At 31.0% G+C, this 16211-nt stretch overlaps 1 protein-coding gene across 1 annotated transcript in view; it reads left to right on the top strand.

Moving 5' to 3' along the window:
* LOC143065140 (DNA-directed RNA polymerase I subunit RPA2-like) overlaps window positions 1–11217 on the top strand; it is a 37313-nt gene extending 26096 nt beyond the window's left edge. Inside the window, exons 29-31 of the mRNA XM_076238515.1 lie at window positions 86–213; window positions 4267–4431; window positions 10752–11217. Coding sequence (XP_076094630.1) covers window positions 86–213; window positions 4267–4431; window positions 10752–10976 — 518 coding nt within the window. The 3' untranslated portion in view covers window positions 10977–11217. The remainder of the gene's footprint in view (window positions 1–85; window positions 214–4266; window positions 4432–10751) is intronic.
* The last annotated feature ends 4994 nt before the right edge of the window (window positions 11218–16211 follow it).

The raw sequence follows: 16211 nt of genomic DNA, 5'->3' as shown, positions 1-16211 counted from the left end.
AACTTGTACCAAATATTTAAATCTGTTTTCTATATTATAAGCAATTATAAATCCATCTTGTAAAAAAAATGTATTTTGATTGCAGCTGGCTATAATTACTATGGGACAGAGAGATTATATAGTGGAGTAGATGGAAGAGAACTGGAGGCAGACATTTTTATTGGTATTGTCTATTACCAAAGACTTAGACATATGGTGTCGGATAAATTCCAGGTTTGTTTTTTGTAAATCCTGAAAAGTTGTTATGGCAGCTTGTATTATGGTTCAAGCTTTATCATTCCAGATTAGTCAACTGTTGGCCCTATAGCTTTGTATATGAATGAAAAAGATGTCAGTGAGACAGCGATCCAACTTAAAACAAAACCTATAAAAGACATATATAATCATAGTTTTTATTATAGACAACTTAACTAACATGAAATAGGCTAACTAAAATCCTACAGTAATTAAAAAAACATATTTTAATGTGTCTGTGACCTGAGATAATGTCTTCATTTTATAGTAATTCCTCTGAAAAATATTTTTAAGGTATGTGAATCGAAAAATATATTAATTCATTTCTTTCCTTAATTGAAGGCAATAGATGTAAATGCTTACATTTTGTCAAAAAAAATTTCCAAGGTTTATGGTACATAAAGTAACATACATTTAAGGGCATATCCAACGGTTTCAGGGGAGGTAATAACAAACGTAAACGTCGTCTATTGTTTCCCGTAATTTAACGTTGTTACAACGACGTCATAACGGAATCACCATTAGCTATGGCCGTCTGGCAAGGGCGGTTTTTTTCCTCAAAGGAAAGGGAACGGTGAGAATCGGCAGAAAACTCATACAGAATATTAACAGAAATAGAAGTAAAATCTTAAAAGATGTTGTCCTCTTGGTCCATTATAAAAGAATTCATCTTTATAATTATAGACCATACTCACTTAAGTTTCCGTTTTATTAAAATTATCTTCAATATACAGTACAGTAGAGAACAACATTAGAATGCAACACAAATTGTAATTAATTCTTAATCAAAATTATGCGAGATTTTGTCATTCAGGAGAGAAAACTCGAAGTTTGATTTGACTTGAGAAAGATTAAAAAAATTAGTCTCTTGAGAAAAATAAAATACGACATAAACTAACATATATCATTGCATCTAGCATCTAGCTTTGCGTTGAGGTGCTAATATACAGAAGCTCTCAGTTAAATGAAAAACGACACCGTACAAAAAATGAAATAGGAAAACATTGTAATATATACACTGACAAACAAGTAAAAAATATCTGACGATTTTAGTGTTTACCTATGTACGAGAAAATAAATATAATTTAACAAACAAACAAAAAACGGTGTAAGTCTTGATGTAAGTCTTGACTTATTACCAACCCCAGCGGTTCCATAATAGGATAGGTTAACTCAAGATGTTGATCATTATTCAACTTTATTCTAGTACGGCATACGTTTTACCGCTAGCAAACCCTTTATCTTAATAATGTATCAATCATTTATTCAGATCCACTTTCGGCTCGTCGTAAATATGCGTGATATATTTGCCACTGGAGCACGGGAGCAATCAATTTATTGGTTGCATATAGTTGCATATAGTGATGCATAATCATTAGTTCTCAACTAATAATTGTCTTAAACAGGTTTCCAGTTTTGGTGAAAAAATATTATCTATATTTTATTTTTAAACGAAAATTTTAGAATTTCTTTCCGCATCTTTCTCTTTGAATTTATTTGTTTGAATAATCAATAATAATATATATATATAGTTATATAGTAGTCTACATCAGTGGTTACATTGTATGCAGCCAAACTAGGTGGAATTTATAAGACGTTTCGGCCATTGGCCTTCTTCAGTTCTTTATTTTTCCTCTCAACTACATGGCTGACATTTTGTTTTCAATCATTGAAAAGATGTTATAGATAAATGTCCTTGGAAACATCATGACGTCATAATACTTTAACGTCATAATAACATGACGTCACAATACTTTTGTATGAATGAAAGTTAAATTATATAAGCTTTGATCAATTAAAGTCATTCCTTTTTAACGTTAATTCCAAAAGGTCTAATTGTATTTAGTTTTTGCATCCATTGTGCCTCAATATATCTCCTGTAATTTGCGGATTTATCGTAAATTTGTTGCAGAACCTGAACTGTGATGTCCTCTTTACAATGATCTTCTTGGTTAAAATGTTCTGCTACAGCTGTATCTCTATCATGTCTGATATCTGCAAGATGCTCTTTTATTCTTTCGTTGAGTGATCTTTCTGTTTCCCCAACATAGACGTAGTGGTTACATTTTTCACAGTGAAGTCCATAAATAAGGTTCACTAGTTGACATCCATGAATGTTCTTTTTGAGGTTGAATGTATTATCTCCGAGTATAATTTTTTCTTCATTTCTTTCAATATCGCAAACTTCACATTCTTCTTTACATGTTTTGTTGCTGCTGTAGTTGGTACATTTTTTGGTGATTTTATTTAGTTTTCCATGTACAATTATGTCTGCTAAGTTTCTATCTCTTTGATAAGCTACCAGTGGTGGTTCTGGAAATATTTCTTTCATCAAGTTACAGTTATGTAAAATATTAATTCTTTTTTTCTCAATGTCATGAATATCAGGTAGTAAATCGGTAAAGGTTACAACAAGAGGTATGCGTTCTGATGTTTTTTTAATTTTATTTTTTCTCTGTAATAACTCTTTTCTATTTAAGTTGTCTGCTCTTTTCAGTTGGTTTTCAATAAACTTTCCATTGTAGCCTCTTTTTCGCAGTTGTAATTTTAGTTCTTGTCTATGTTTTTGATAGTCATCTTCATTTTCACAAATTCTTCTCAATCATAATGCTAAACCATACGGAATTGCCCTTTTTACATTTTTTGGATGGCATGATTTGCTGTGAACATATATATGTTTATCAGTTGGCTTTGTATAAAGGTCTGTCGTTAATTTACCATTTTTTATTTTACATTTGTTGTTGTTAAGAGATCTTATTAAAAATCGGATATCCCTTGAACCATTTATTTAGATGGTTTTTAAACGTATAGATGCGCGAAACTCTCACTACACTATGCATAGGATATACGACATTTTTATTTCGACTAAACGAGACTGTAAATTTATACATCCAAGCCGCTGAACGGCCGCACCAAATATAGCAAAGATATTCTGTCGGACGCGAGAAGTCCAGAGATGTAAATATTTCTATATCCTGTCCAACCAATCCTTTTGTTTTGAAAAAGATTTTAAATGTATATACATTAATACGACAGCAACCAAACGACACATATAATTCAAAACACTAAGAGTCAACATACATAATTTTGTTAAAGCTAGAAACCTATAAAGAATAAAAAGCCCAAAACTGCAACATGAATAAATAATACAGAGTCAGTGAGTTTTTAGACAAGTGTTTGGTTGCAAAATTTCACTAGCTCTTTATTAATTTCGATATGTTAAATTATAGACGGTTTAATATAAATCAGTGTAAGAAAAACACTTCATTGTAAACCTAACTGAATTGTCATCTCGTCCATATACTAGTTCATTATAAATAAGAAGATGCGATATGAGATATGAGTGCTAAAGAGACAACTATCCAACAAAGTCACAGTGTATAAATACATTTGTCTGCCGTCCAACTGCGTTTGAAAAACTAGCGGGGAAATATAACGTTATTTCCCGAAATGTCTTCATTTTTGGTGCAATTTGTGATACTTACGGAAGGGATTTAGTAAACAATATCATATTTCTCGATTTTTCTCAAAAACGAGTACGGTGACAAGTATTTTTCAAAACGTTATTACGTTCCATTTTTTTCAAAGAATAACATATCTTACTTTGGTCAAATCGACACCGTTTGTAATATTTGAATAAATTAAAAATGTGCATTTCAAATGTTCATTTCTTGCCGTTGTTTGGGTCCATCATAACGTTTTGGCTTTATTTGAGTAAGAATTAATGCTTTAAATGGTGAAGTTAGATTTTTCTGACCATCTTGAATTATTTTGCTTTAATTTGAGCCCCATTATAAAAGTATATGTTGATTAAAAAATCATATTTGATTTTTCTAAATAAAAAATGTTTTTTACTCCAAAATTGCAAAAATGTTCAATTTTCAGCAGTATTTTTTGAAGAAACGAAATCGACGACTAATATTTTTTTGGGGAAAATTTGATTCTCTGTCAATTGAAGAATGAAATATCTTCAAGGGAAAAATTTCTCACCGTCAAAAATAAACTGTTGGATATGCCCTTAACTTTTTATAGGTACGAACCACAGGTCCAATAGATCAGGTGACTCATCAGCCAGTGAAAGGAAGGAAGAGAGGAGGAGGAATAAGATTTGGAGAGATGGAAAGAGATGCTTTGATATCTCATGGTTCAGCATTTTTATTACAGGACAGACTTCTCAATTGTTCAGATTCATCATTAGTAAGTAGTTTATTGGAGAGATTTTTAACAACGTACCTAAAAATAACCTTCTTATATCACCTGAACAAATTGACTGAGAAAAAAGTGTAATATTCATTATCTTAACTGTTGTGTCATATTTATTAACTTTACAGCAGAACACATTCCTTACAGTTATCAATATACACAATTTTCTGAGACAATCAAATTTCTTACCTTTTATTACTGTTGAGCCATTTTCAAAACCTAAATGATTTACAATTTTATATGAATTTGGTTAAATATACTTACCATGAAATTACATTTATATTATATAGAATATGTTTGCTTTCACAACATGTTCTCATCGCAATTAACTAGGTGATTAAAAATTACATCCATGAGATGTACTCACCTACGTCATAGTTCACCTGTGTAACATACACTAGCTTTAGTTTTAATTTTTGCGTTCAAGAGAACGCATGTTTCTCGTCGGCAAGGATTTTTAACAGTTTATCTGTTGAAAATCCTTATGTTTTATAAAAGACATTATTTGTTTTCGGAATATCGATATACGATTAATTTAATGTGAATCAGAATACAGCGCTTCTGCCAAGTTTCTGATATGCACGTTTTCGTCATTTTTACAGCTTACAAGTCTGGAAATACGACGACATAGAAAATGACCTTTGTTTAGCCGCCATTTTCAAACATTAAATCGGGTCCGAGGAAAGGCAGAATTTAGCTGTCAAAATCGGACATGTTACGTGAGTGCTACGTTTTTAAAAAGATATATATTTTAACGGATGTTTATTTCTTTTTTCACGCTCAGCTGACCGGATTTTTCACTGCATTAGAGCAATGCTACGAAACGGGTCGAGTGTAAAGTTTGGATAAAGTCGATTGTTTACAATTTGCAGTCTGTACACGAGACTGTGTAAACACATCACTATATTAAAATCAGAATAGGTATTATGACCAGATCTGATTGTTTTTCATGTGGAAAACGTCCGTATGGGAGCGTATACCACTATTGTCACTAGAACCTCAATTGGTTCGATTGTTTACAATTTGCAGTCTGTTACGTGTACACCTGGTACACGAGACTGTGTAAACACATAACTATTAAATCAGAATAGGTATTTTGACCAGATCTGATTATTTTAATGTGGATAACGTCCGTATGGGAGCGTATACCACTATTGTGACTAGAACCTCAATTGGTTCAATAAATTTCAATCAGAAAAGGGAATCTGCCCATTTCTGATTGTTTTATTTGGAAAACGTTCCATACAGGGAGCGTAGACCAACAGTGATACTGTTTTAACAGTTGATAAATACATCACAATCAGAATAGGGATTTTGCCCACAACTGATGATGTTTATTTGGTTAACCTTCCATTCAGGGAACATAAACCATATTTATTGAAAATAAAACGTGCTCAATGGATCACTATAGACTTAAAATAGAATAGGGATTTTGCCCAAGTCTATTTGATTAATGTTGACATGTTTCATACAGCAAACATAGGAACTAGAACAACATGCATGATTTAGAATCTGTAAGTTGCATTCATTCTAATAAAATACAGATTTGATATCTTACATAAAATTAAATCATAACTATTTATTTATTGCACATTGATATTTATGAAGCATAGAATTGCACGTGGATGATTGTTGCAAATAAAATAAATTAGAATCAGACTAGTGAATTTAAGTCCAGGTCTATCTGACTTTTCTAGACATCCTTCCACCCAGGGAACATTATGTCTACTTTTATTATATTTTAGAACAACACAAGCATAGCTAATATTTGGTTGCACATTGTTTTTTGTGATGAACCAACAGTTTAGTCAATTAACATATTTGCTCATATTGATAATATATTGAACAAGTGTCTGGAAATAGTCAAGACAGATATTAAAGACACTGAAAATGATACATTGTTATCTAGTACAATACAAATGTGATTGTAGTTTAAGCATACCAATACATACTTCTTTTAAATATGTCCAGTTTAAATCAGGACAGTAATTCTTAGAAGCCTGAAATATTTTTCCAGAACAGCAAATTGCTGTAAATATTTAATTATTTTTTTTTACTGATAAATAATTCTCCAATGCTCTAACAGACATGGAGACAGTAAGAATGGAGCACTGTTCTAAATACAGTTGATAGCTTGTGACAACTCTTTTTACTTATATTAAATTTCATGGTCAGTTTACTTATGACAAGAAGAACATGAATATTATAAGTATGAACTGCTATAACCAATTGTTTGTTTTTGTCGGCAGTAAGGAAACAAAGGCTTAATATGTTTTTATGTAAACATTAGATTGTCTATTGAATAAAGAATTTAGGGGATGCCATGATGCATTTCACAAAGACTCATTCAAGGTAATGGCTTATATATTGATTACATAATTCAGAGTGTACATTGCCAATGCATTTATTAAATATAATATGTACTAATTCTGTTTTGTTTTGAGTACAAAAAAAAAAAAAAAAAAAAAAAAAAAAAGAGGTGATAACGTAAGACTTAAGAGCCTATCTTACCCTCACTATATGGGTCAAATTATACATATATCTTCCAATCATGAAAGCAAAAGGAGTTTGGATGCTCTTTTAAAGATAGAAAATTATGCCTTAATTTACATCTTAAGTTTTCTAAGCAATGCCAACAGATGGGCAAGTTTCTGCTATAAGGATTCATTCATTGGGTCCGTTTTATTCTTAATGCGAGATTGGTAGAACCAAACAGTTTATGCAATGGCTACACATTGTTTTTCCTAGAGTTAAATATTGATTCAGAATTCTGAAGTATAGAGGACTCAAATATGCTGATTTATAGAAACAAGATTATCATTAATTTAGATCTTGTAAAAAAATTAGTAAAATATTGGTAAATAAATAAATAAGATTTAAAGCATTGTGGATGCAGGATTTATTTAAAATGCTAGACATGGTCTAGGAAATTGAAGTAGTTCTCAAGATTTGAAACTATCTATTAAACAGCTCTTTATATAAACCTTTTATTTAGTCAGTCTTTACGAGATGCAGAAAAAAAGAAGAGTTTTTTTTTTTGGAGTAACACATGATGTACCAATATAAACATATAATATATATACATTTCAATTGGTTCTCAAATTTTAGCACCAGTGTAGAAGCAGTTAATCTTACAGCAAAATGTAGGAAAAGCAATTTATTTAAAAGACTGATTAATAGTTAGCAAATAGCTTTCAATAGTCTAAGAATAGTACATGGAAGTAAAATATAGTATGATAATTCCATGATTATATCAAATCAAATGCGAGACATTTTCTTAATATTATACCTAAATATTAAAATGTCACTGTTTATTTTTATTTTTGCTCATTATAAGCATAAAGTTACAAAAATCTAGTCTGGTCAAAGTCAAGTTGTATATTATCTATATGCAGGAAGGTTTTTCCGAATGCATGTGATTTTAACCTCGGAATTGATGGTAATTATTCACTTTTCAATTTCCATATTACCAGCCAGAATAATATAAATATATAGCATACAGTTAGTATCTTATGCAAGAATATGCTACACAAAATTGAAATGTGTTTATTTTAAACAATTACTTTGAATTTTGATTCAATATTGTTTTGAAAGATGTGCAGTGGCGGATCCAGGGGGGGGGGTTCCGGGGGTGCGCACCCCCCCTTTATTTTTGCCGATCAATGCATTTGTATCGGGACATATGTTTTGCACCCCCCCTTTCGAAAATTCCTGCATCCGCCCCTGGATGTGATTATTTAAATCACATTAATTTTGTTTTTGCCAAATCTGGGGACAAATGCAAAATTCTTCTGAGTGACTAAGTTAACCAAATGAATGGGTTGAAGTCACAAAATACTACCAAAAGCTGTTTGGTTGATATATATTGAATCATATCAGAATGTATAGGATTCAGATGAGGTGAACCAAGACAGAAATAAAATTAGCATTTTTGATAGTGAAACCATTTCTGAAATAACTAAGAACACTTAAGGATACTGCAAGTTGGTACAAGTGTTTTCCATATTGCCAAACAAGTGTTTTTCTTTAAATACAACTATAGAACTATATTTGACAAGTTGCATTTTAGTATTTCTGATAGCGAAATAATTTCTGAAATTAATATAAACAATTGTCAAGAGCAACATACAAGAGTTGTTCATTATGTCAAATTTTTGTTTCTTTAAATTTGGAACTGTACATGGCAAGATATTCTAGAAAGTTAACCGTTGTGAATGTTAATTAGAAATATCAAAACATTTTATTTTAGACAGATTTTTCATAGCTGGAGAAAATCATCTGTTAGCATTCTTTTTGGACTTATAAGGACAACAATCATGGCTTTAATTCAGCTCAACATCCAAATGTTCTGTGGAAGCAATATATCAATGGAAACATGTATACTGAAACTTTTCCACTGATTTGTCCATTTCTGTATTTTTACACTTGAGTAGTCCAATACAAAACAAAAATATTGTTCATGGTTGAAATGGTAGACATTGTATTCAAAGGTTCTACCACTCATAGAAATTTTATCAGATTTTTTAAATTTAGTCAGTTAAGAGAATTGTCATTATACAATAGTACAAGACTTCTCTTGATGAAAATATTTTATTCTAAATCTATAAAATATTAAAAGTAGTATATCTAGCAGAGAAGCAAATTCTCAGGGACTATAACTTTAATAAAGTTTAAAGATTAATCCAGATTTAGCATAATCATGAAACAACTTTGGTTTGAGTCTTTAATAAACTTTGATTGTGTTAAGGACACCTATTTACAAAGTATATTTTACTTGATTATAATTCTTTAATTAAGTAGAAAAGAATTTATTTCGAAAGATGTGATATTGATCAGGTTATCAAAAGACGACAGCAATCATATATTATCTGTTATTATATTAATATAGAGAAAACAATGGAAAGTTAAAGAAAGGTAATAATGTTTCCAAATAAACTTAAGTTTCAAAGTGGAAAGTAATGAAATTAAGGTTGGATTAGTTCTTGTCGATTTGTACAAGCAACAAGAACAACCTATTCAGAAATAAAATGCTTATTTACTGTTGCATAAATATTACAACACATTTAGCTCATAATGAAGGAGCTTTAATATAATTATTTCTATACTGACCTGCAGATTATTTATTCATCAGATATAGAAAGATGGGGTATATATATACATGTGAGTGCCATTGAGACAACTCTACATCAAGTCTATTAATTTTGCATACTTGTATTTATACAATCTGCAAAGTTTGCCATTGATACATATAGTTATGCAGCATAGCTTCATTGTATAATAAATTCAGTAATTTCGGTTTTTACTAATATCCGTATTTACAAAATTTAATGGAGTTACTTTTTAAAAAATTTCACATAATTTTTTATATGTTGAAATTGTATGTGTGTGAGAGAATTTATCCTCCACCAAATGAAATACTGCTTGTTAATCAGTAAATATTCTATATAATATAAATGTAATTTCATGGTAAGTATATTTAACCAAATTCATATAAAATGGTAATTTTTGAAATCTCAAGAAGAGATTTTATATGAATTTATAGGGTTAAATATACTTACCACAATCCACCACCACCCCTGGAATAAATTCAGTTTTTTGTTCACTTAATTGAAATTATTCAATTAAACGACAAATTAAAACTAAAGCTAGTGTATGTTACACAGGTGAACTATGACGTAGGTGAGTACATCTCATGGATGTAATTTTTAATCACCTAGTTAATTGCGATGAGAACATGTTGTGAAAGCAAACATATTCTATATAATATAAATGTAATTTCATGGTAAGTATATTTAACCCTATAAATTCATATAAAATCTCTTCTTGAGATTTCAAAAATTACCATTTTATATTATTTTATGAAATATTGCTACTAGAAATTTAACAAATTACAATCCTTCAAACAGATAATTTTGTAATAGAGATTCACATGTTTGAGAACATCAGCTGATTTTATGAATATTGTGCAGATATGGCTATGATGTGTAGAAAAAACCTTTATCAATGTTTTCACTAAATTCAGTTTCAGAAGTGATTTATCAAATTTTGAGACTTGAATGGTTGCAGGTACTATGAATAATTCACATTAAATGTTTGTATTTCTGCAGAATTATTTAAAAAATAAAAAGAGGTTAACACACACTATTTGGGGTTTAAAAATATGATAAAAACTGCTAAATTGCAACAATTAGCAGTACTTGTGTTTTAAACATCTCTTTAGCTTTAGTAAATAGAAATTCTGAGTCTAGTTTGTAGGTGTCTAAAAGCCAATTATTTCAACCACTTTTTAAATAAACAATTTATATATTTTACAGGCTCATGTATGCAAAAAATGTGGCAGTATTTTATCACCATATATGGACAGACCTCCATCAGCTAATGCCGCAGTATCGGCTGAACAGGAACGTAAATGGTCGTGTTCCATCTGTAAACAAACAAACTCTATAGAACTTATCAAAGTGCCTTATGTGTTCAAATACCTTGTAGCAGAGTTAGCAGCTATCAATATAAAGGTGAACTTAGATATCCAAGCATTCTAGTCTTCCTAAAGACTCCAGTAATTAACAAGAAACCTATGAAATGCTTAGAATTCTATTACCTTATCTTCTTATAAATGTGAATACATTACTTGATTTAGTTGTTCATATCATGATGTATAAGGTAGAAAATTGAAGTTATCTATGGGTTCACTGTATCTGTGGCATTATTTATGAGTAACAGAAGGTGTTCAAAGGTATTTTGTATATTTGTTATGTTTCATTAAACAATATGTGAAACTTGTTTTGTGATATTTATTTTCTTCATTTCTATTTGGCCTTCCAGAATCATTACTATTTTGTCTTGAATATTTTTCTTACTTGTAAAACTTATTTGTATAAACTGAAATTAAGACTTATTTCAGGCCATGCATACCAACAATAAATAAAATATAACTTGAAATCATATTTCAGTCTTGTCTATAAGGTCATGGTAAAATTTCTAACATACAGATGTCAAAAAAAATAATTTTGAAAATATTTTTTCCCACATGGTTTGAAATGGCTATACTTGAAGTATTTAAGAATCATATTTTAATATATATTATATAAATAGATATAAGGCCTAGATATAATAAGTCAATGATCTTTCTCACAAGTGTGCTGGATGGTTATGAGAAATGATTCTGTACACAATAAATAAACAAAATTGTACAGAATTTATCTTAGTTTTAATGAAAGAAATTCTTGGCATGACTCAAGTTTTATACTGTCGAGCACTACAGTCAAAATTTCTCATATCTTGAATATCACCGAAAGTCAACCATTCAAAATTTCACTTTTTCCCCTATTTACAAGCTTTAGTAACCATTTCACCTCAAGTTTCCAAAACATAAAAATGAAACACCAAATAAAAAAGAATATGCTTTAAAACACCAAAGATATATGTTTATGACTAACAGGTTTTTATGCCCCACCTACGATAGTAGAGGGGCATTATGTTTTCTGGTCTGTGGCTCCGTCCGTCCGTCCACGTTTGTCCCTCTTCAGGTTAAAGTTTTTGGTCAAGGTAGTTTTTGATGAAATTGAAGTCCAATCAACTTGAAACTTAGTACACATGTTCCCTATAGTATAATCTTTCTAATTTTAATGCCGAATTAGATATTTACCCAATTTCAAAGTCCATAAAACATGGAAAATGATAGTGCGAGTGGGGCATCCTTGTACTTTGGACACATTCTTGTTTCAGCAATGAAATGCAGGGTTTATTTCCTATAACTGTCAAGGGAATATTTTTTTTAACCTTTTTCGTACTGAACTGGATTCAACAAACTATGATTTGGTGGTATAACACCTTGATACTTGTACTTTGTATTAATAACTGTACTTGCACAGTGACACTAGAACATATATATGACACCTATTCCTTGTTCTATACTGTTGAAACTGTTATAAAAAATGGGACAACACTGCTTTACAAAGCATGGCCTAAAGTCACGATTTCACACTGTCAAAACCGTATCAACAAAAGGAATAATTGATACACACAGCAAGTCACTTATTCATGGTTTCATACAGGAAACAATGAAAAGAGACAATGCATGTAAAGAATTGCATTTATTCAATGTATCATACAGCAAATAATCTATGAAAAGGAACAATATGTGCATAGAATGTCACTAATTCACAGTTTCATTCAGTAAAAAAAATGTGAAAAGGGACAATAAATGCAAACAATGGTCATATCCTGAAGGTTTTGCCCTTTTATTATTGCAAAGGCATATGAAAAAAAAGGTAATGTAGTAAATAAAGCCAACAGTATGACTGCTGTTCAATAGTCATAAATCAATTATCATAAAGGGAAAACAAATCTTGGTTACAAACTAAACCCCAGGGAAACACTGAACCGCAACAAAAAACAAAGGCCAACACTACTTGATTACATACAGTCTATGTTGTATTAACATAGAGATATTCTACACAAAGCATGCCACCTGTTCATGGTTCCATACAGGCAAAGTTGTATTAACAGGAATATTCCACACCAAGCATGACACTTATTCATGGTTACATACAGTCAAAGTTGTATTAACAGGAATATTTCACACATAGCATGAAACTTATTCAATATTCCATACAGTCAAAGTTGTATTAACAGGAATATTCCACACAAAGCATGACACTTATTCATGGTTCAATACAGTCAAAGTTGTATTAAGAAGGATATTCACACAAAGCATGACACTTATTCATGGTTCTGTACAGTCAAAGTTGTATTAACGTAGGGATATTCCACACAAAGCATGACACTTATTCATGGTTACATACAGTCAAAGTTGTATTAACAGGAATATTTCACACATAGCATGAAACTTATTCAATATTCCATACAGTCAAAGTTGTATTAACAGGAATATTCCACACAAAGCATGACACTTATTCATGGTTCAATACAGTCAAAGTTGTATTAACATAGGGATATTCCACACAAAGCATGACACTTATTCATGGTTCAATACAGTCAAAGTTGTATTAACGTAGGGATATTCCACACAAAGCATGACACTTATTCATGGTTCAATACAGTCAAAGTTGTATTAACGTAGGGATATTCCACTCAAAGCATGACACTTATTCATGGTTCAATACAGTCAAAGTTGTATTAACATAGGGATATTCCACACAAAGCATGACACTTGTTCATGGTTTCATACAGTCAAGTTGTATTAACAGTGATATTCCGCACAAAGTGTGACACTTATTCATGGCTGCATACAGTAAAGTTGTATTAACAGGTATATTCCACTCAAAGCATGACACTTATTCAAGGTTCCATACAGTCAAAGTTGTATTAACATAGGGATATTCCACTCATGCTTACAGTCAAATTTGTATTAACAGGAATATTCAACACAAAGCATGACACTTATTCATGGTTACATACAGTCAAAGTTGAATTAACAGGGATATTCCATACAAAGCAGAACACTTATTAATGGTTCCATACAGTCAAAGTTTATTAACACTTATTCATGGTTACATACAGTCAAAGTTGAATTAACAGGGATATTCCATACAAAGCAGAACACTTATTAATGGTTCCATACAGTCAAAGTTTATTAACATAGGGATATTCCATACAATGCAGGTCACTAATTTGTGGTTCCGTACAGTCAAAGTTGTATTAACAGGGGTATTCCATACACATGTCACTTATTCATGCTTCCAAAGTCCAAACAGTCATAATTGTATTAACTTGGGGATATTCCATACATATTACACTTATTCATGGTTACATGCAGTCAAAAACAGTTTTAAGTTGGGGATATTCTGTACATAGCATGACACTTTTCATCATTTCAAAATAGTCAAAGTTATCAAAGTTGTATTTGGATATTCTGCCCAAGAATGACACTTATTCATGGTTCCATAGAGTTAAGATTGTATTAACAGGGATATTCTATACAAAGCATGACACTTGTTCATGGTACCATAGAGTCAAGATTGTACTAACAGGGATATTCTATACAAAGCATAACACTTATTCATGGTTCCATAGAGTCAAAATTGTATTAACATAGGTATATATTCCAAACAAAGTATACAATCAAAACTATTTACAAAGGGACAAAATATACAAAGAATATAGCACTCATACATAACTCCTTACAATATAAACTTTAATACCAAAAGATATGATACAGTACGTCGATAACTGTGTTATCATTGCATACTGTCATGCTTTTCTTAATTAGTTCAATATTTTATTCTGCGAAACTGTTTATTTATTACTTCAATCGTGATAAAATGCAGTACAGATTATTCCTGCTGTAATTAGTAATTTGCTTATTAAAATCTGAAATGTTACTCCAAACGTGTGCATATAAAAGAACCCCCTGAGAATTACAAAGAAAATCAACCAACTGTATATCACAGATAACAATACTTCAGCAATGTATTTTGTCTTGTTTTGTCTACACTTCTACCGCACACTGCTTTGTTGAGGTAATCAAGTAAATTAATGATCTTCTATATTGAACAAACTAGATGATTATGTTATTGTCGAGAATAAAATAGACTTTTAAGGAGGAATGAAAAAAGAGGTATAAACCATGCAATCGATGTTGAAATTGCATATAACGCTAGAGGCAAGGGAAATGTTTATATTGTCTTCACATTTGGTTATTGAAAATCATCCTTAATGCATCTTAGATTTAGCCAGACACTCAAGAGAATAAGAGAAGTGCATTATCTGTTAATACCTAAATCACGATAAACGGATTAGATTCAAGTTAATGTATTACGCTCACCTGGAACAAAGATAAGTTATATTCTGCCGTAAACAATATTACAGGCAAACTTGGCAAAAGGTCTTGCGATGTAATCAATTAAACATACTTTATCAGATCAACTTGTAAAGGAACGATCGTTGTCATTAGTAAATTCTAACTTTCAACCTCAAATAAACTTTCAAGATCCGTCCTAGTACAACCTAGGATCATATTACCTTATCTGTATTTGGCAAAACTTTTCGTTATTTTGGGTCTACAATCAAGAACATATATGTTGTGAGATATATTGTTCCCAGCTACAATGCATGACAAAAGGTGTGATTCATTTGGCCTTTTAAACTCATTTTTTTTTATTCGAACGCCACTGATGAGTCTGTTGTAGACAAAACGCAGGTCTGGCGTACATCATTTTAAGCCTGATATCTATGTTGAGTGTTTATAGTGCATTACATCTGGGACTATTATATGAAATGGGACGTAACAATTTTTTTGCTTGTGATGCGTAATACAAATTGAAATGTGCCTGCTTGTCTAATCGTTAATCTGTATTGCTGTTATGTGTATCAGAGAACAAAAGTGTTCCGATAATCATTCAATGTATTTTTGTCGATTATCAATTCTTTAAAATCAGTCATTGTCGGCAAAACGGATTGAAGGACCCAGGGATATAGGCGGTATATGTGGGTAAGATCGTGATGCCGAATTATAAATACTGCATTGCATAGCCGTAAAACAGTGTAGTAATTGTACTTCATTCACGTCTCCTATAGCTACTATATTCACTGATCGTCAGGCATGTGACTCCACACTTTATAGTCAAAATATTACGGTAAGAAATAGGACACAATCGGTAAAATAATCGATTAGACGAATACTTCGGGATAGAAAGACTGCGATGTTGCTGGTGAAGTTTTGACACAGAAACGTCACGTACTAGTGTAGCAATGCTTGATGGGGACCATAAAATGTATGCAGTATCGATTTCAGGTAGTCTTCCTCATACAGC

Source organism: Mytilus galloprovincialis, chromosome 2 (genome assembly GCF_965363235.1).
Source record: "Mytilus galloprovincialis chromosome 2, xbMytGall1.hap1.1, whole genome shotgun sequence".
Lineage (NCBI taxonomy): Eukaryota > Metazoa > Mollusca > Bivalvia > Mytilida > Mytilidae > Mytilus > Mytilus galloprovincialis.
The sequence above is the reverse complement of the archived record's forward strand: the minus strand, read 5'-3'. Positions and strand labels throughout refer to the sequence as shown.